This window comes from Suillus paluster (assembly GCF_016628075.1).
Source record: "Suillus paluster strain FC165 chromosome Unknown EDB91scaffold_6, whole genome shotgun sequence".
NCBI lineage: Eukaryota > Fungi > Basidiomycota > Agaricomycetes > Boletales > Suillaceae > Suillus > Suillus paluster.
Window position 1 is genome coordinate 329,842 of NW_024537566.1, and position 19,558 is coordinate 349,399.

The 19,558-nt window shown below is 48.7% G+C and overlaps 10 protein-coding genes across 10 annotated transcripts; 3 read left to right on the forward strand and 7 right to left on the reverse strand.

Moving 5' to 3' along the window:
- Window positions 1-117: 117 nt before the first annotated feature.
- EDB91DRAFT_1078445 (uncharacterized protein) lies at window positions 118-997 on the reverse strand (the record flags this gene model as incomplete). Its single annotated transcript, XM_041315018.1, has 2 exons — window positions 118-823; window positions 846-997. The coding sequence occupies 2 exons, from the start codon at window positions 995-997 to the stop codon at window positions 118-120; spliced, it is 858 nt and encodes a 285-aa protein (XP_041181711.1).
- A 683-nt stretch (window positions 998-1,680) lies between these two features.
- On the forward strand, window positions 1,681-3,912 carry EDB91DRAFT_1303444 (uncharacterized protein; the record flags this gene model as incomplete). The annotated part of the gene is made up of 8 exons (XM_041325005.1): window positions 1,681-2,002; window positions 2,057-2,227; window positions 2,274-2,430; window positions 2,478-2,644; window positions 2,682-2,840; window positions 2,899-3,251; window positions 3,345-3,419; window positions 3,475-3,912. The coding sequence occupies exons 1-8, from the start codon at window positions 1,690-1,692 to the stop codon at window positions 3,910-3,912; spliced, it is 1,833 nt and encodes a 610-aa protein (XP_041181712.1). The 5' UTR covers window positions 1,681-1,689.
- Window positions 3,913-4,127: 215 nt separating this feature from the next.
- EDB91DRAFT_1078447 (uncharacterized protein) lies at window positions 4,128-6,643 on the reverse strand (the record flags this gene model as incomplete). The annotated part of the gene is made up of 8 exons (XM_041315019.1): window positions 4,128-4,207; window positions 4,340-4,526; window positions 4,664-4,962; window positions 5,016-5,408; window positions 5,580-5,780; window positions 5,869-5,908; window positions 5,953-6,407; window positions 6,547-6,643. 8 exons carry the CDS (start codon window positions 6,641-6,643, stop codon window positions 4,128-4,130), a joined length of 1,752 nt encoding a protein of 583 aa, XP_041181713.1.
- A 1,086-nt stretch (window positions 6,644-7,729) lies between these two features.
- EDB91DRAFT_1078448 (uncharacterized protein) lies at window positions 7,730-8,722 on the forward strand (the record flags this gene model as incomplete). Its single annotated transcript, XM_041315020.1, has 5 exons — window positions 7,730-7,780; window positions 7,849-8,004; window positions 8,249-8,280; window positions 8,451-8,524; window positions 8,625-8,722. The coding sequence occupies 5 exons, from the start codon at window positions 7,730-7,732 to the stop codon at window positions 8,720-8,722; spliced, it is 411 nt and encodes a 136-aa protein (XP_041181714.1).
- Window positions 8,723-10,916: 2,194 nt separating this feature from the next.
- EDB91DRAFT_1045953 (uncharacterized protein) lies at window positions 10,917-11,510 on the reverse strand (the record flags this gene model as incomplete). Its single annotated transcript, XM_041313225.1, has 1 exon — window positions 10,917-11,510. A coding segment is annotated over one exon (594 nt), but the record flags the coding sequence as incomplete, so codon positions are not given.
- Window positions 11,511-11,662: 152 nt separating this feature from the next.
- Window positions 11,663-13,909, reverse strand: EDB91DRAFT_1303480 (glycoside hydrolase family 16 protein; the record flags this gene model as incomplete). Its single annotated transcript, XM_041325006.1, has 15 exons — window positions 11,663-11,950; window positions 12,001-12,170; window positions 12,220-12,343; window positions 12,396-12,498; window positions 12,546-12,627; window positions 12,675-12,707; window positions 12,757-12,903; window positions 12,961-13,077; window positions 13,129-13,163; window positions 13,284-13,301; window positions 13,351-13,386; window positions 13,438-13,472; window positions 13,522-13,532; window positions 13,585-13,701; window positions 13,751-13,909. 15 exons carry the CDS (start codon window positions 13,907-13,909, stop codon window positions 11,854-11,856), a joined length of 1,284 nt encoding a protein of 427 aa, XP_041181716.1. The 3' UTR covers window positions 11,663-11,853.
- A 255-nt stretch (window positions 13,910-14,164) lies between these two features.
- EDB91DRAFT_1243986 (uncharacterized protein) lies at window positions 14,165-14,497 on the reverse strand (the record flags this gene model as incomplete). The annotated part of the gene is made up of 3 exons (XM_041322358.1): window positions 14,165-14,320; window positions 14,373-14,391; window positions 14,445-14,497. 3 exons carry the CDS (start codon window positions 14,495-14,497, stop codon window positions 14,165-14,167), a joined length of 228 nt encoding a protein of 75 aa, XP_041181717.1.
- Window positions 14,498-14,907: 410 nt separating this feature from the next.
- Window positions 14,908-15,896, reverse strand: EDB91DRAFT_1045932 (tetrapyrrole biosynthesis, uroporphyrinogen III synthase; the record flags this gene model as incomplete). The annotated part of the gene is made up of 3 exons (XM_041313223.1): window positions 14,908-15,223; window positions 15,268-15,571; window positions 15,620-15,896. 3 exons carry the CDS (start codon window positions 15,894-15,896, stop codon window positions 14,908-14,910), a joined length of 897 nt encoding a protein of 298 aa, XP_041181718.1.
- A 219-nt stretch (window positions 15,897-16,115) lies between these two features.
- On the forward strand, window positions 16,116-16,708 carry EDB91DRAFT_1046137 (uncharacterized protein; the record flags this gene model as incomplete). Its single annotated transcript, XM_041313244.1, has 3 exons — window positions 16,116-16,263; window positions 16,318-16,444; window positions 16,495-16,708. 3 exons carry the CDS (start codon window positions 16,116-16,118, stop codon window positions 16,706-16,708), a joined length of 489 nt encoding a protein of 162 aa, XP_041181719.1.
- Window positions 16,709-16,958: 250 nt separating this feature from the next.
- Window positions 16,959-18,268, reverse strand: EDB91DRAFT_1045918 (mitochondrial carrier domain-containing protein; the record flags this gene model as incomplete). The annotated part of the gene is made up of 9 exons (XM_041313222.1): window positions 16,959-17,036; window positions 17,090-17,228; window positions 17,284-17,450; window positions 17,505-17,625; window positions 17,683-17,743; window positions 17,792-17,822; window positions 17,874-18,032; window positions 18,093-18,147; window positions 18,201-18,268. The coding sequence occupies 9 exons, from the start codon at window positions 18,266-18,268 to the stop codon at window positions 16,959-16,961; spliced, it is 879 nt and encodes a 292-aa protein (XP_041181720.1).
- Window positions 18,269-19,558: the final 1,290 nt, after the last annotated feature.

The window sequence follows — 19,558 nt, forward strand, 5'->3', positions numbered from 1 at the left end:
TAATTCATGCGCCATACAATGTTAAGTTATCATCGACATCATTGTCGATTCTTCAAATTCCTCCAGCGCTTCATCGACTTCTCCCTCTTCGGTAGGCGTAAATGAACGACTGGTGAATCACATATTTAGGGGTCGGGATGAGTGTGACGAGACGGTTACAGGCGAATGGAGTGCGGAGTCTGGCGTTGACTCTCTACTCGTCGCATAGGTCAGCACCGGGTACGCTGACATGCTAAGGAAGTGCAATCGAGCAGTGGCTGGATCGGTCTCCACGCTTGCATACACGGGAGTCAGGGGAGACGGAAACCCGAAACTAGACGATACGCCGGAACCCAACGGCGAATAAGGTGATGCTGGGGGAGACGGTTCGCCCCAGTAGTACTCTCTTCCTCTGTTTGTCTCCTCGGTCTCCACACTTGCATACATGGGAGTCAGGGGAGATGGGAACCCGAGACTGGGTGACACGCCGGAACCCAGTGGCGAATAAGGTGACATTGGGGAAGACAGTTCGCCCCAGTAGTACTCTCTCCGGCTGTTTGTGTCCTCCCCGGTCAGCAGAGCCGGATCGATCTGGTTGTTTTGTAATACATGCTGAGTGCGAACTGGGCTTGTTAGTTGAAGCCGCTGAAGTTCAGGAGGAAGCGAGTCTGAGATGTTCTCGGGCCACAGAGCGTTCAACTTGTACTGGTCATCATTTGTGTTGTCCAGGTACGCGTCTGCAAAAGACGGGAGGTCACCTCGTTTCGCACCGGAACGCGAGGAATGAGTGCATATACTCGGGATGTCCAAAGTCAGGGGAGGCAAGCCCCGCTTGTGCGAAAAGCTGACGAGCATTTGTGAGTCACTGAGGTCTTGCGGTTAGAAGTTGAACAAGGAATGCTGGGGGTGCAACGACAAATGAAAGGGAGTCTTGGAAGTTCAAGACGGTGAAGATGGGTGGAAAGCCCTTTGTAGGGTCCCGGGAAAGAGCCACATCCACAATTTGGTCAAGTGGCATTGTGGACTGATGATGGTGAAGCACCAGCCTTTATTGTCAGCGGAATTTGATCAAGAAAGCGATTCTTCAACTTGCTTTAGTTCCTTCAGCTTGTTCTTCTCCTGGACCTCCTAATTTGAAGGTACAGGTAAGACACGCTTTGACAAACTGCAGTAAGCTCTTTCAGGACCCATGACGATAGCGTAGATTCTGTCCCGACCGCCGTGGTTGGAATCTTCCGAGTCATGACAGTAACGAAAGAGTTGCTTGCTTGACAGACCCAGCGAACAGAGACTCAGTAAAACTGTGGTGCCCCATTAGTTCGGTTATGTGATACGGAGCGACTTGGTTATAACAACGAATCTGCTTACATAAGGTTGACCTACTGGCAGCTGGAAGTAGTGTTGCCGCCGAGGCGAATCGAATCAAAACAAATCGAGGTGGAAAATTGTGAGGGCATGTAAGGTGCATGGGTAGAATCTACGTAGAATCTACCGTGGACTCGCGTAGAAAATTGGTAGACTCAGTTCGGATAACTCCGCAGAATCTACCGCAGTCTACCGCAGTCTGCCGCAGTCTACCGCAGTCTACGCGAGTCTACGTAGAACGACCAAACAACATTATTAGCAACATATATCCTCATCCTCATCACCATCATCGACGTCCCTCTGATCCCCTTCCTCATCATCATTGACGTCCCTCTGATCCCCTTCATGACGGACATCCGTCAGTTGCTTGCGTCCTTGGATGCGTCTGATCTCACTTTCTCCGACCTCACGGCCTTCGTTCGGCTTGCATGCATGGCGAAACCATTCATTCACCAGTGCATGACCGACATCTGCCATCCACCCACCCACCCTCCAGAAGTCGTTATACTCCTTCTTGCTGGCGCACTTGGCCAAGACCGACCCACTATCCTTGCATGCTGGGTAGCATTGCATCAGGTTATTTGGACTCATGGTACAGTACTCCCAACTGACAAGGAGATTGAGGCTTTTAATTGTCATGGACTTATGCGTGGTATTGGTGCGTTGCTGTTCATTGTTTTGCTTCCTTCACTGACATGTTTGAACCTCATAGGATATCACGACTTGTATCCGCCGACACGTGTATGCCAGAGTCCTGAGTGCACGAACTACCGTGATGGCGATGAAGTAGCCACTCTCATGGATGTCAATAAATTTCGGGCTAGCCTCTTTACGCTACGAGATGGCTCCCTCCCGGTCCATTCGGTATCAACATATTGTCGTCGTATGTTCGTTATCTTCCAGTAACGCCTACTGACCACTTCACCCAGAATGCCACACCAGATACTACCCCAACTATTGGATTCACAATGCCGACTCAACACGCATGTACTATGCTGGTGTTCCCGGCGTCATTCAAGCCGCAAGGCATTTCTATATTGAAGCTGCGCTGTTGGAATTATTTGCAGCAACAAAAGTCTTCGGATGGTACGTGGCAAATTCTCGTCTTTCTCTGATGTAACCTTTTGTTTCAGGATGTCTAGTATGAACTGCGCTCGTGTGTACAACTACGCACTTGCTCAACGGCACGCCTACATGTTGAACAATAGGCGTGCTTTTGACGCTACACTTTCGCAAGCTTTCGATGAGGAATTTTCATGGCAGTATACCCTTCGAATGTGCGACACTGACGTCCTGAACGGTTTTTTTTATCTACTCACTGCTACTGGAGAAGGCAGAGCATAACAGTTGCCTCGTTCTTCCCCACGATGAGCAACAACAGACCCGAATTGACATTGCGCTGAGTGAGCGCAACAAAGAAATGGAAGGTATTGGGCAGGAAGCATACCCGCATGCCTGTGACTTATGCTTCATCGTCATTGGTGACGACCCAAAAAGTAAGTCAATCATTTGTTAAGCGCAAGGCGTCATACTCAGATTGATTCCACGCCGCAGCAAAGATCCAAGCAGCTGTTTGTGATGGTAATACTATCAGGCACCCTTGTTGCGCAGTGCACGACTGCAAAGTCCCGCTTATGACCAACCGTCATCGCTTCTGTCCAGACCATCAAGACTTGAACCAGCGGTGCGCGGTCGATGGCTGTGATGAGCTCCATACCACTGGATCTCGAACATGCGGCAATGTGGACCACCAGGCTCTTGAAGACACCTACTTCAAGCCTGCAAAAGCTCTCTTCCAGCTGCGAGCGCGGCTCAAGAGGGCTGGCATTACATTGCCCTTGGACTCTGTTCCTTCAGCCTCTGATAGTGGTGGTAGTAACTCTAACAGCGCAGACAAAGATCTCGAGGTGATCCTTGACTCTGAGTGTGACGGTAAGCCGGAGAACAGCAACAGACACCTCAGAGCAAGGTTTGGTCGACGCCGAACCCATAATGAGCAGCTTATCATGCGGCCTTGTGGGGTGATATTAGTGTGGGCTACATTTTTTGGGTCCGAGGCTGTCTCCGCTGTTAATGTGAGTTATATACAGTCTCACTGATGTGTGCTAACCCTTAACGTTTAAACTCAAGGAATTTGCAAAGACGGTATTCCCTACTGCCGCATCAACACCTGAATTTTTCGTCTTCGACAACAACTGCAAGCTCCGCGCTCACCAAGATGCTATTGGTGATGACCACTTCGCCGCAACAGGGATGCCTGTGGACATGTTTCACTTCAACTCGAAACACAAGGAAACTGACACCTACTGTCAGCAGCACTGCAACCCTGCTGCTTTCCCAGAGCTCATTTCTGGTGGCAAGTGGCAATTCAATACCTCGATTTGCGAACAGACAAATGTATGGCTAGGTGGGTATCAGGCAATCCTGCGGGACATGTCTGTACACCGGTATAACTTTTACCTTGATGAAATGATCAAACGCCGGAACCGCTATGTTATCTCAGAGTCAGAGAGACGAGGACATTCTCCTTGGACGATTTCTATGGATGCTCTGTTTGGCAGTGACTAGTGCACCGGTGCTGTTCGCATTACATAATTACATAGTTTGCACTACATACATTGTCTAGATTTTTGTTGTTTATAATTCTATCTCTTGTGTGCATGTTGTCACTCTATCGAGGCACGAGCATAGTCTTAAGAGTTTTGTGATGGCGCGCAGCGCCGTCTGCGGATCTTTGAAATTCTTCCTCCAGCGTTCAAGTCTAACGTGCAGATCTTCGAAATTTACACTACGGCAACCCTGCCTCCAATAGATCCCCAAGAAAGCCGAGGCTGCATGCGCCATACATATGCCGCCTTCAGAGCTGGTCCCAAATCACGCATTTTCAAAGTAAAGTTAGCTTGAATGCTGGACGATGTGCTGGAACCAGATTGACTCGCGGTAGGTGGGGATACATTCTATGAACCGTTTCGGGGTTGCTGTATAGTGGACCTACCATCAGTCAACAGGAATGATTTTGGTACACCGTGCAACCTGTAATGGATGAGCTCCCATGTGTTTTCGGTCGACTGGAGAATGATTTTGGTACACCATGCAACCTGTAATGGATGAGCTCCCATGCGTTGTCGGTCGACTGGAAAATCCCATAGATTTGGCAGAGCAAGACCTGCATCAGACGGACTCTGAAGGAGGTCACATTTTCATGGATAATAAACAGTTGAATCAACTAGTAGAACTTTCGGTGCGATAATTAGTCTAATTGAAAAGGTGGTAAGGATGGTAAGGCTCGACCGTCAGGTCCCATAAATGAATAATCTACAGGAGAGGGATCATTTAACCAAGCGGGAAATGTATCGACGGGAAAGGGATCGATTTGGGGATAACTCGTAAAATCTAATGGAAATTCAGAATTGGTGGTTGCTATGGCATCATGGTTCATCTCCTCTATGCTCCAGAATAGTGACGCAAGAGCATCACTCATATCACCGGTCAAGTCAGTAGGGAGTAATCCAGTGTCAGTGGTAGATGGGTCTGCTGGTAGTAAACTCGGAGTAAGGAGTAATTCAGTGTCAGTGGTAGATGGGTCCATTGATAGTAAACTCGGAGGCAGTATATGATCTGAAGGACAAGGATTAGCCAATTGTGGAATTAGTAAATCAGATTACACTTACACTTCGCATCCGAGTTTGAGACGCTACCCAGGCCATTACTACCAGTAAGACTGAGGGTGTTAGCTTTGATTTCCGCCAAGAGAGTGTTCCACAGGCCAGCGGGACTATATCCTGCATTGACGGCATATTCCACCTTATCCCCCGAGTTCCTGATAGCTGCCCGATAAGCGGCACAATGCTTATAAAATGTTGCCTTAGTATAGGTGCAATTCGGAAAAGTAGTAGCGAAGAGGGTCTGGATCATCTGATCGTCTGATAAATCGACGAAGAGCTGAATACGGGGAACCATATCGCATGCATACTTCCAAGGAAATCGTGCTTGGGCACCTGGAGGGACAGTAGCAGAGGCGTTAGGTTGGACCGTGGCTGACACAGGTGACGTGTCCGAGTCACCTGTGGTGAGTGACAGAGGTGACATCACGGTGGGACTAGGTGATTCGATAAGCGGTAAAGGAGTGGGCGACTGTGGAGAGATGAGAACCGGGCTCACAGCATTGTTACTACTGGCATTCCTCTGCCGCTTCAACGGCGAGGTGATCCCATCCAATCGGGAGAGATGCATACCTGTGGCACTAAAGGCTCGCTTTGACGGAGATTGGACGGTTGCAGGCGTGCAACTAAGGGATAAGACCCTCTCAGCGAATCCGTGTAGCGTGTGATTGTCAGTGAGATCAATAGAGCGGAGGAGGATGGTTGAATTCGGGGGACTGAGAAGTGGAGTCTTAATGTCTTGCTCGATCCAGGCATGCTGATCACTGCAATATACTGCGATATAGTCTCCGAGGTCGAATCTCATCAATAGCGAATGGTCTCCTGGCACGAACTTTCCAGGTGTGGTGCATGTAAGCCTCACCAGGTGGGGAGGGTCGTTGTTCTAGCGTTATTCGAGTTGACTAGTCAGCGCCAAGAAACCATCAAATAAATGTAGAAGACACACCTTCAACCAGAGGACTACGTCGATCATATTGCGGATCATGATACTCAGACTTTGGTTGGCTTGAAAGCGCTGTTCAGCCACCAACGTCCGCTGGTGCCCAAGAACATAGTTCCGTGCATAATTGGGGTCTAACGGCCGGGCATAAACTCGTGAAGCAGCTGGGAGCGACTGAGTGGTAGTTAAAGATTGGGATGTAGTCGAGGGGCCCTCAGGTATAGTAACTGGAGGGTGGTCAAGCTGAGTAGATGTGGGGTTAACGGTGGCAAGCGGTGGTATGATCGAGCTTTCATGCTGTTGAGCAGCAACTGGAGGAGATATGGATGCGACTCGGTGGACCCTACACCCTCCCACCACCTCACAACACTGCTTGCAGTAGCGTTGTATGCAGTTCCTGTTGGCCTTCCGTGGCTGAGTACCCTGCTTCAAGTTGCGGCAGTCAGCTTTGGTACACAGGACTGTATCAGTCATACCACATCAGTGAAACATCCTACGAAGAAAAGTCACTGTGAACATACTACAAATTTTATACTGAGACGGTGACTCGTCCTGGATATTGTGCACATATTGTGCACATTGATTTAGTAACAGTCTAACTTGTAGCAGGTGTAGGTCCAAGTGACATAGCAGTGGGGCAGATAGCGAAAACATTGGCTTGCCGTTGCGCCAGACGCTGCTCCAGGCAAAGTGACATAGTGGGGGGGCAGATGGCGAAAACATTGGCTTGCCGTTGCCGTATATATGCCCGACGCTGTTCCAGGCAATGATCACAGCCGAGGCAATAAACTCCGCTGAAGTTGTTTGGTCGATCTACGGAAAGTCTACGTAAGTCTACGAATGGTCTATGGATTCGGCTCACTTTCCACGAAAAGAATTAGTAATGCTCCCGGATTTTCTACAATTTTCTACGCGTAGTCTATGGTAGAGTCTACCCACGTACTCTCAAAGTTCTGAAAATTGTGGTAAATCGACACAGATCGGACTAACGAGTCGAAACGATTTGCACCTCGTTCACCTCACGATTTGGAAATGAGTTCGGAGTGATACGGACCAGTAGTCCAGCCAATGAGAAGCTAGGGATTTTGCATGCCCACAACGACGATTATTTGCAAGTTACTAGTACACGACCAGCAAGTATACTAATTGTAATCAATGTCTCTTGCATTCTGGAACAACTTGTAAAGCTCGCGAAGATTCCCAGCAGCCATTAACTTGTCAACTGCTCCGGGAGTCACAGGTCCAGATATCATGTAGTCCCGCTCATCAGCCCCAGGTCCTCTGTAAAATTGAGGCGGTCTTACTTGTAAATGAAGTTTAGGACTTGTAGTGCTTCAAGTGTGGTCGGAGATAAGTTGCTGCGCCGTAGAGTGCAGGTCTCTTTGCTGGATGAAAATATGCACTCAGAAGGCACAGATGAAGCTTGAGCAGGCAGGACATCCATAGCGACGCGAAATAGAAGCGGAAGTGTACGTTCTTTTTGCTGACATGATACCTGTTAACCTTGTGAATTGCAGACAGAAATATATCACGTACCTCCCAGAAACAAACAATATATGTTGTCCGTTCAGCTGTTTCAGGTAGTATACCTGCATCTTCGTAATGAGAAAACTCGCATTCGGCATCCTTCCTGTCACGTTCGAGTTCCTTGTGGGAGCGTTCCTCCGTGGTTTCCAGTGTCGGGGAGTGTACCACTGGTTCAGAGACGATGATGGTAGGAGTTGGAGGGATAGTGCTATTAGTAGCAGAAGATGAGCGCCGCACATTTACTTTCAGGTTGTTCATGCGGCCAAATCCAGCCGATAAGGACCGCGAGGCGATTGCTGTCGAGTTGGTGAGCAGGCATGGCCTGCATCAATTGAGGGTTGTATGGCCCATATGACGAGTGAAGATTTTGTGCAGATGAAACCTGTAGCACTGGATAGTAATGTGAGAAGCCTTCATCACCATTCACATTGGGTGCAGGAGTTAGTGAACCTGGTGAAATGTTCTGAAGTGATTCGAAAGATCCACTTGGAGTTTGAAGTGGAGATAGCGTGCATTGGCGAAAATTCAAGTGTAAGGGTTGTTCAGGACTGAGATGAGAAAGTGTCCACAGGCCAACGTTCTGCTGCGACAACATGGGGTTAACAACATTACTTGCAACAGTTGTGAGCTATCCAACCGTTCACTGAGGGTCCAATGGTTCTAGCCTGGGTCTCAATTCCGAGAATAGCTGAGCAAAAATATAGAAAATTCCTTCGATGTTGGAGTGGCAGTTATGTCGAGCTCATTGTAATGATATTCCTGGGGCCATTCACAGCCTGACAGGGGATTACGATGTTTGGATATTATGTAAGTACACCAAATCAACGATTTTGGTCGTTTTCGAACCGAATCAATTTCACATCGAGTTTAACTCGCCTCGACGGCAACACTAACTGGAGATCAATATGCGCTCCAAAACAATCCAAAGTCGAGGGTTTTGGCATCCATATCGATCTCCGGTGCTCTCCGTTGCTTAGTTATGTGGGCACGCAGGCCGTATGGACCTGGTGGATACAAATTTGGGACTGGCAACAACTCAATATCGTCCAATGTGAGTTTTGGTTAGACATGTTTGAAAGACTCGGTGCTTATTAGCGTTCGATATAGAGTGTCCTCGGTGATACGTTAAACTTGAAATTATCATGTTATAGTTGGTGTCATATTATGTTTTCTTGGAAACGATAAATTGGTCACTGTTGGTGGTTCTCGACGGCAATTTGATTCCATCGAGGACATGTCTGAAGCATGAAGAGCTGCCTCACTTTCTTGCGGTGGACGATAAATGATGTAGATCTCGGATCCTAAACACCGACTACTACCAGTGTCGCGTCCTTTCTGCATCTCATCTTCGTCGTTTCTACGGAGATTTTCTTAAATGTCGACTTCTTTAAAGGAATGGCAGGGACAATGCTGTGGAAGTATTGGGGCCCTTTAAATGCTCGTGTTTTCGAGCAACATTTAGGAGTTGGCGTTAGCGGCCCAGGGAATTGAGTTTTGCAGGCATTCCTTGCAATCGGTACGAGAGCAGGTAGCGTCTCGCATGCCACGGAGTACAGATCACACATGATGTACTTCAGCCCGCTAGCTGTCAAGCGCCGGCAGACGAGTGGTGAAAAACTCATCTACAATAGTGATGGGAAGGAAGTCAGTGACGTCCTTATGTCGAGGTTGTGTCGGTCAGAAAGTTTAGTATACACGAGCTAGGCAAGATAAGACAGAATATATTTTTTTCAGAATGATCCAGACCGCGGATTTGTATGTTCTTCCCATTTTCCAAAGAGGTCTGACATTGACTCATTTTTCTCCAGTTTAATGTGGAGGTTATTGAACTCGAGTAGAGTCTCTATCAGTGAGTTATGAAGATCATCCACCTGTTTGATGTACTGATCTTGGTCCAGGCGAAATCACCCAAGAAAATCAAAGCCCGCACTGATATGTCGCAGGGGTGTTGCAGCCAATGGTCGCCCAGAAGTCTGAGCTACAAAGGTTCTTCCGTCCCCGATATTATAGTGTACTGGCCTTGCACTAGCCGTGGGCCCCCAGAACCTGGTGGAGAAGAACTCGAGGTTAGATGCTGTGAGTAGGAGGCTTAAATTTTGCGGGTCACTCCCTCAACACGAATTTGCTGCTCTACGTCCGACTTCCGAAGCCTCAGTGAGAGAGACACGAAGTCTCTAGACTCTCCCTGAAACTTTCGCCAAAAATGTCGCCTTCCAAGAACGCCCGATTTCGATGCCATCTGCCCGACAGTGATTGTACTCTCCACAGGAGACCAGTTTTCCGTCTCTCCCGAGCCGAATTCGTGTACTCTTGCGGGCCTGCCTCGTCGATAAAGGTGATTAACATATTTCAAGTTATGCACATGCAGCGTCTGGACTAGTCTCGTCTACCGTTTTGAATGAATGGGTAAGGTATGTACATAATTCCTGCAACATAAATCACTGAGATCTCATCTACATCATCGTCAACTCCCCCTCAGCGGTCCCTCCCTCCTTGGCAGGCGTAGGTGAAGCACTAGTGAATGGCGAAATCGGGGGTGACAATGGTGGCGAAAGGGTGGCAGGCGAGATATGGAGTTCGGAGCCAGGAATTGACCTGCTGCTCGCCGCAGAACTCAGCGTAGGTGTCAGGTACGATGACATACTGCCGAACCGCAATCGAGAAGGCGTTAGACCGATCTCTAGTCTTGGCGGTGTCCGATCTTCATACAGGCCGTGACGCGGTTGCTCCATGGGAGTTAATGGAGACGGGTATCCGAGCATAGGCGACGCACTGGAGCCGAGCGGCGAGAATGATAACATGGGAGACACCTCGCCCACACAGTCCTCTCTTTCTCTGGTTGTCTTCTCCCCAGTCAGCAGAACAGGATCGATCTGGTCATTGTGTACGTGCTGAGTACAAACCGGGCCCGATAGTTGAAGACGCTGGAGTTCAGGAGGGAGCGAGTCTGAGATGTTCTCGGGCCACAGAGCAGTCAACCTGTACTGGTCATCCTTCGTGCTGTCCCAGTAAGCGTCTGCCAGAGATGGCAGGTCACCTGGCTTCGCATTAGAATGACTACTCAGGCTCGCGATGTCCAAGGTCAATGGGCGCAAGTCTCTGCGCGAGAAGCCGACGAGCATTTGCCTCGAATGTATCTCGCTGAGGTCTTGCGGCGGGGAATTAAGCAACAGTGGTCGGGGATGCAAGAATAACTTAGCCGAGGCACCTCGCAAGTACAGGGGCGGTGAAGGTGTGGATGAAGAGCCTTTTATAGTGTCAAGTGGAAGGGCGACGTCCGCAGTCTGATTGAGGGGTGTTGCGGACTGATCGTGCGGACCTCCGGTGAATTGCCAGCCTCGTTCAGGGGAACCTGGTCGGCACAGCGAATCTTGGGATTCTTCGAATTCCTCCTTCAGCTCGTGCGGGGACATTCTCTCCTGAACTAACGCAATAAGCTCCGGGTTGCCGCTTCTTTTGAAGGTACATGTAGGGCAAGCTTTGACAAACTGCGCAGTAAGCTCTTTCGGGACCCATGAGTAGTGCTGGCGGATGATAGCGCAGGTTTTGTCCCGACCGCCGTGACTGGACTCTTTATGACAGTAACAGAAGAGTTCATACAGCTGCTCCTGAACGGCGACTGGTCTGTTCTCATGGAGGATCACGACCGGTGCCTCGCTGTCATCCTCGGCGTCGGGCGTGCTAAGCGTGAACATCTTGCGGACCCAGAAGCGAAACTGCGGTGTCCCGATAATGCATGCGTCTGGTTGGTGTAGTACATCCCAGATCTTGTCGAACGTGGACTGAGATATGAGCGCTTTGTCGCGCTTCCGCGGGGACAGCGACTCTAGGTATGTGGTCTCTATGCGTTTGTACTGAGTATATGTAGGAAACCCAGGGTTGTCCGCCGTGTCCAAGATTAGTGAAGGAGAGCGTTCGTCACCCTTCTTGTCATCTGAAAGCGCAGGACTGGAAGAATGTGGGATAGCAACTCGCCGCTCGTATGGCTTTGATCTGGACCGGGTGCGAGATGTTCGTTTTCGCGAGGTAGCAGGCATTACAAAAAGGGCGTTTCGCGTTGTATAAGGAATGTGAAGTAGCTGTGAGGATGGTAGTAAATATGAACACAAGTAGTGCAGATGATAAAGGTCGGGGACCTAGTAAGGTAGCGGCTGACCGTGACGCGATTCCTCACGTGATCAAAAATCAACGATCCATTGCTATAACACTTGTGAATGTGATGCGGATATGTGCAAGTCTGATGATGATGATATGCAAAGTCCAATGTGCAAGAATGATCAGTAAAATGTGCGTAATGCTGTGAAATGATATGCAATGAAATAAGCCAAATCCCAGTAATTTATGATCCTCCACGCTCGTGAATGCACGAATGGCAAGTGCTCAGCACCCTCCGTTCAATCTGTTCTTAGGTACTGTCTGATTATAGTTGGGGAAGCTCCACCCAGTGAGGTTAAAGTTGGTATAAGCGTCCTTGTATCTGGGGAATCGATCAGCAGAGTCAAACATCTGGTTGGAATTGGTGCTTACGTCTCAATGTAAGTGGCAGTCGGAAAGTCGGGGGGATCACATCCAATATTGTGAGCATTTGAAGGCTGGTAGACGCGGATGTAATCAATCGACATCGTCGCAGGGAATTGGAGGTTCGCGAAATCAATCCCTCCGAAATTGAGTGAGAATCCAAGGTTGGCAATGATATACTACACAGCGTGGTTAGTTTTTGACTCGATGCGAGAAAGATTGGCATACCATGGGTTCTTGAGAAACGAGACGCGGACCAATCTCGGTCTCAGTATCGGGCCCAAGTCCACCAGAGTAAACTGTCCAGACAGCCTCGCCGCTACTAATCCAGGTGATGTATCCGGCGTCGAACCTGGAGGTGAATGTGAGTACTGAGCATGAAGTGTTGTCGAGCTTCTACAAACCCTGGTTTGTATTCAAAGCCGTACACGCTGTAGCAACCCTGGTCAAGCTCATAGCAATCTTGGTTCGTGAGCGAGAGACCACTAGTAGTCTGTTGATATGCCCCTGCACAACTGTTAGGTACAAACCCACCATAATGAATGAGCACATACCTCCGTGGTAAGGATTCAGCACAGTGATGTCTGAATCATAGATTCTCAAATTGTCGGAGGTGTTCAGCCACTTGTATTCCGCCTGGGAAATAGTCAATAGCAGTCCAATCAGTTATAATCCAGACCTACGTTGAATGGAGCCCATTGCGATGATTGGGACACCTTCATGAGATTGTGAGTCAACGCCAATGGGGACTTGGAGTCAGCGAACCTTGCCAACCCCACCATCGACCGTTGCCTCGAATATATCGATCTCCGGTGCGGAACGACCAACATAATCGCCATTTGCACGGACTGGGCCAGGATGTGATTCACCAGGGCAGGTACAAGCAGACAGGCGTTGACCAGGCAAAAATGACTGCAAAACAAGTGGGATAGTGAGGATTTAGGACGACAATTCGTGCAGTGAACTGACCAATACGTCACCATGGGCGGGATCGCCGTTCTGTAAAGCGGCGAGCGGCTTGGATGTCCCCGGATAAGTTTGATTTGGCAACGTGCCAACGTCACAACTGTCGTACGAGTATGGCCACTGAATTAGTCTGGTTAACACAACCTCTTCGATAGCGGTTCATTCACTAACCAATCCTTCTAAACTAGCTCCGAAGCCTGCACGACCTATGCTAATGGTTTGAAAAGCCGAAACGATGGGACAACGATGTACAACCTAGATTTCCCATTGTCCAGCTTGATAGAAATATGAATCACTTGATCGTATCTAACAACACAGAGACTCACACAGCAGGCCAAAGACCACTTCAACAGTAGTTCAGCAGATGCGATTGCCTTATAACAGCCTACTTACTGGACATTGTTTTGATCCCGGCAGAATAACGGGAAGCTACATGACAGTGGTTAGTAAGTATTGGCAGTAGACAACGTATATGCTCACTCTCAATGAGGCCTCCTGTGAAACAGAATTTATTCCTGTAGGTCCTCGTTAGTGTTGAAGGCAACATGGCGTCGAACTCATTACCATGTTTGGACCTACGAAATACTATATACATGAGCCTGCCAAGAAGAGACAATCTTAGCTTACCATGCCTGACTTGTATGTAAGGTTGCGGTTAAAAACAGGATCGACCTTTGCCAACGTGATTCGCAATGCGCCTCCTTTCGTTGTTACTTGACTTGGATCATACCATTCCAAATCATCCTGTCCAATGTTTCAGTCCCATAAATCTATGTGCACGACCTTGACTCACCGTGCCCCAGTAGTGCAAGCTTGGAGCTTCCAGTATGGATCGTCTCCGGGGATAGAATGTCCGTCCTTCAACTTGGAACTCGTCAGAGAAAACGAGGTCCCACAATCGTTTGGGTTCATGTACGATGCTTTCGTGTAGGCTTCGGCGGAGTATCGACATCTATGAGGCCGCGGTTCCCAGGCATCGAGGAATCTGCCCAGTTGCATTGATGCCGCCAGATTGAATCCACTCTGAGGAGTTGGCTTCTTCTTCGACAGTGACTGAAGATGGGAAACACTTCGCCCAACTGCATCAGCTACCAAATCCTGCATGGTGCACCAACTTACCAAGGCTATCGGAAGATAGTACATACACCCTGGACGTGAGACAACTTACAATAACATAAGCATCACGACGATAAAAGGAATAGGCATCCTAGGTTTGCATGCCTTGCGCGGGTGTGAAAATGTGACCTTTGTCATTCTTGAGATCACGCTTTGGGTCTGGATTGTGAAGGTAATCATCTGGTTCAGGCGTGCCTGCATTCAGGGCGCTCGCACCCCAGTCTTCGGGATTGATATTCAAGGAATACTGTAGATAGACGTCATCAACAGCATACGTTATTGGATGAGCGCTGGCATACTTTGTCAGCGATGTGAATTCTATCCGCGAACTTAATCAACCAAGGACACTGGGTATCATCTCTAGAACTCACTTCATGTGGTGACGGACTTGAAGACCTGCTTGGTCCCGCAAATCCTGTACCATACTCGCTCGCCGTCGATGACGATCTCGAGCGACCTAGTGCACTGGGAGGCAGCAAGTTGGTTGACGAGGCGGCCATACTCCTGTTTGCATCAGTGGAGAGTTCATGTCGTGACAGTGAGATAGTCCGAGGGAACCGCTTTACGCTGCCGTTCAGGTTGAGGAGATACAAAGAGTAAAGAACGTGGTGCAAAAGAGCGTGTGTAGTTGGAAAGTTGTCAGTGTGTCGGTAGACTGGACAAATTGCATTGAATTATTAGTGCCCGACATTCGTAAGGTTTTCGTAAAGCTTCTCATTCCGTAGGTCAATTTGGCGTGATTGTGTGAAGAGTGAAAGGAGGGTTTGGCAGGGCATATGTAGCATGTTCTGCAGTAGTGACAAACGACGAAAGGTATACACGAAGTGCCGCATGTCATTGTGCCTCATCGTATTGAAGGACCGCATCAGCAAGATCCTCCGCGTTGGGATTTCTCGCGGTTACTGCGACTAACAACTTCAAAGTCTGTTGGAGAAAGGATTCCGTAGTGGGACCTATCGTAGCAATTTTGACTATGGGGTGTTCTGAAAGTTCACCACAATCCTCCGTGCTCGAATTGACCGTAGGTATGACGAAATGGTTCCGTAAGATTGGCGTCACGAATTCAGCTACTGAAGGGGCGAAGTAGACGACCCATCCCCAGGATAAACCCTCCCCTGTTAGAGATCTCAAACGTGGTGCAAATCTGAGGCTACGAAATACTTTCCTTTGGCATGTTCCAATGCAAGCGATAACTCTTGAGGGAACGTAGATGAGCCTTGTGTAGCATAGACCTGAAGAGGGTCTAATGCAACACCACCCGACTCCAGAATCCTCGGTAATGTGTCGCGATTTTTATCTCCAGTGAGGTAGAGAAGCCTTCTACTTGTTCCCACCCGAAGGAAGATCCTTAAGTATGAATCCGCAAGGCGTTCCGCAGTCCCGGTCTCTGAGCCGCCTCGTATATCTTTGGGTGAATAGGGAGAAGTCTTCTCACAAAGATCACGAAGCGCGTCTGATGAAGCTTCCCCGACTGCATAGAAGGGCACGGACCACCAGCCTGTTGGTGTCGTGAGCCGATATGATGCGTTTGGTCAATAGGTCGTACCAGATCCAGGCTCGGGAGGTGTGTTGTTATCAGCAATGGTCAATGCTTGAGCAGCCTCGGACCATGCCTCAACAGCTCGTTTGCTCGTAATTATAACTCCGGAAAGGCTCTGCTTCTCTGGGCCGAGGCTTAATATGCGTGCTAGCTCCTCGCGGCCAACTATGACGGTCTCTAGTACCGGAACTGATATTGGATGGTATCCACGAGACCTGAAAGCATCTTCATATCTATCCGGGCTGTCTTGACTAGGAGTTCTCAGAAGTAGGACATTCGACATTGGACTGTAGTGATACGGTCAGCACTTAAGCTTGAGCGTTGATCAAAGGTGGTTCTGAAGAGGAAGATTCTGTAGAATCGATATGTCGAGGATCATGAGAATGAAAGTCACATGGCCCAATCAGCACGAGATCAATTATCGTATGGAGTCTTCCCAGCGCACGGCCCCTTTGAAATCAACACCGCTCTTCAAGCTTCAAGGATCTTCCAGTAAACTACGATGGCTAAGTCAGAAATCTGGTCGTCGCCCGTGGTGCAGGCCCTCATTACTCGTTCACCTCCCGCTCCGCTCACACCCAAGGGAATATGGCGCCAGGATCTAACCCCTCAGATCAACAAGCTGCCAGCCAGTCCCAATGTTAGAGCTGGTGAGTATTCAACTCGTCAAGGCGCTTAGAAGCCTCTGTTTATGCTGATACGAGTCCTCAACCTGCTCAACGATGACTTCAAGGGCTGTCATGAGCTTGCACAAACCCAAGAAGGCAATCCCTATGCTGACCACTTGCACTCGATCGTCCATAGGCGTGAGCCCGACTACAAGAACTCCAAGTGAGCTTATCTGAAATACCCACATACGTGGCTGACCAGGGTTGCCTCAGGTATTGGATTGAGCGGTTCTCCCATGAGCACTTGGCGGAGATATACTCGCCTGGCGGCACTGTTACTCAGGCCAAGCAGGAAATGGACGAGTTTGTAGACGCTGTGCAATCTGCTGAAGCTTCCGGAGAGGGGGTCGCGGAATATGAAACTAGGCAGTGGGAGGAAATGACGAGGCTTGCGAGAATCCTGATTGACTCGGAAAGAGAAGATTAGTTTCTGACTTTGAAATCAAGAGACTGTGACTGTGTATGGAAGCACAGCTGGTATTGAGGAATACAAGTAGTGTTCGAGCACTTCCCGCAACGGGAACCCTGTAATATCTGCTCATGAACCACTGTCGGGATTTGAAGATAAGGCTTATGTTGCGTGAAGGACTGCCCACACGTTCAGATTCATTCAGACCGCGCTCTCAAGAAGTACGTGGGGGATGACATACTTGGTCGAGAACATCCTGTATGGAACGCTACATCGTGTCCTGCTCCCGACCACCGATGATACTGATAATCTTCTCATAGACCGTGAATACGATGCCTCCGCTCATCTACAACGAGTAGAATTTGAATAACTTCAACGTCGTATAATGAAAAAACGCACAACTAATCTGGCCAGCCGTGGCGTTGTACCAGTCCAAAACCGCAAGATTCCCTCCTCGGTCAAGATCCTGTATCCACAATGGAAAGAGTTACGGTACTGCTGGCGCGCCGACAGCGACTGCATCCGCGTCTTGATCACACTGTGATTATGGAAAACAATGAGCTCTCAGCAACGCATACAAAGACAGCACTCACTCCAGCGGTTGTGTCGAGTAGACTGTTACCAGACCAGCTACTGCACCAATCGCAAACGTGATTCCTGGAGGCAACTGTCGGCCTGGTCGCGTGGTTCCCTGGACGTACTGCTTCAGAGTCGTGTATGTCGTAAAGCGTACTGCGGAGTTAGCTCCTTGACGCATCATCTATCATTCACTATTAACAAATGCATATATTATATACACGTTGAAAACACTCACAACGGGAAAGAGCCCTCGATAAATGCCGAAAATGCCTTCCTGTCGAATTATAGACATCGTTCCATGAGCAAGACCGCGATATTGCGGGTTTGGACGCTTGGCGTCATCAATCATTTTGGTCCTGAAATGACAAGGAGCATGAATTAGATTAGAAGAGCATGGAGAAATCCACTCGTACTTGATAGTCTCTGAAGGAGTAACAGCAGTGATAGCCTCCATCATACCAGCTCCAAGACCAGCTATTTTCATCATCAGAGAAATGCATTCCACACACCGAGCTCACATACCAAGCAGACTCCTAGGCGCGCTGACGTTGCCCTTCAAATATGCTCAGACAATTATTCCTGGTCAATATTTGACAAAGATTACCTCTGCGTCTGCAAGCATGCTCTTGAAGTGATCATAGCTCACGAACCGAACGCCAGCCTTGACTGAATTGCCTATCACGAGTGCCGAACATCCCGAGTACAGACCCGTTACACCCTTTTCGCGTAAAGTCGAGCGGACGATAGTCAAAGGCGACTCTCGCTGGTCAAAAAGTAATAAACCGGTCAACTTGATAAATAACGGAGGAAAAGAACTACCCACCTGCCCACCAAACTGTGACCGTGTCTTCACGAACTCAGTAGGGTATGTCACGAATCTATCTTCTGAGAATAAGCAATGCCTCTGGCAGTGGGAAATTACTTCACTCACGCTTCAATTGCTCCAGCCGTCGTACCCGCAATCAGAGAGTGAATGGGCTTCTCTTTCTTAGAGCTCATTTTGTGGGGCAACGTTGAAGGTTTGGACAAGTTGAGGGAATCCAATCGCGACTGGGTCAAGAACTTTGATGTATTACTTCGGTACAACTTCGGGTTACAAAGTGCACGCGTCTTAAAGGTGGTTCCACTATGATATTTTTACGTGGCAGCTGAGGTTAACGTTGTTGAGCAGTAGCCAGTTGCCGCGGAGTCTGAAATATGTCGGGCAATACATACAACACCCTGAGGCGCATTCTCAAGAGTCAAATGTGTCACTAACTGGTCGGATTGGCAGTTATCAATTTCATGCTAATAGACACTCCCTTTATAAGTCCACACCAGACTGTCCGAGTCACTGTAGCCAATATTATCAAACCTAGTAGTAACACATCCTATCGTCACGACTGTCTTTGTTTTGACCAGAGAGGCTATCAGTTGAACTCCCGAACTCTTCTTCGTCAGATATTGTCTTTGCAAAGCAAACGCCTATCATGCCTGCGCGACGCAGGTTGGCCTCTGTCGGATGCTCCACATCTTTCAGGACTTCGTTGAACGATGACCCAACCGCATGAGTTGCAGTGCACCTGTATTGGGGATGGCGGCCTGACTGACGTTGGATGCATGAAATGTTCTTGCCATGCATAGAGCCAGTGCCATCATGATCACCGACACAGACGTCGCAAATGATAGCTAGAGCGACTCATCTTCAATAAACCGCTATTGCGTGGATATCATCACGAACTCACAGGAAGAAGGTTGATCTACAACAAGTTCATCAGTCAAATGAAAAGAGGTTTGTGCAGTTAACACTAACATTGAGGCGTATGTACAATCATCTCCTCATCGACATAGGCCATTCCGTTCCCAAATTGAAGTCCTCCATTGTATGCGCCGATTCGACCCGCTGAGCATGTGTCACAGAATGAATACTTGCAAAAGCCATGACCCAATATGACTTCTTACCTATCCAGATGAATTGTGCAGCTACCCGCGTAATGGCAGCTTCTAGTGTATCCGTACTCGAAACGACAAGGGAGGATCCCTGATCATGAATTGGTAATACTCGGTGGTGAGATTTAATCCGACCAATGACATAATATACCTAAAAATCAAAACCGTAGGTGAGGCATTGTAGCATGGCAGTGAAGGTAGAGTTTTAACTCGTCTGTAATCGAGGGTTCGGAGATTCCACCTGGATAGTAAAAGTCATACCCACTACTGACCGGCTGGGACTAGAGCAGTACTAATCTTGTGTAGACACCGCATCCATTGACCTTTCGTAACCCATCAAAATGAACTTCAACACACCAT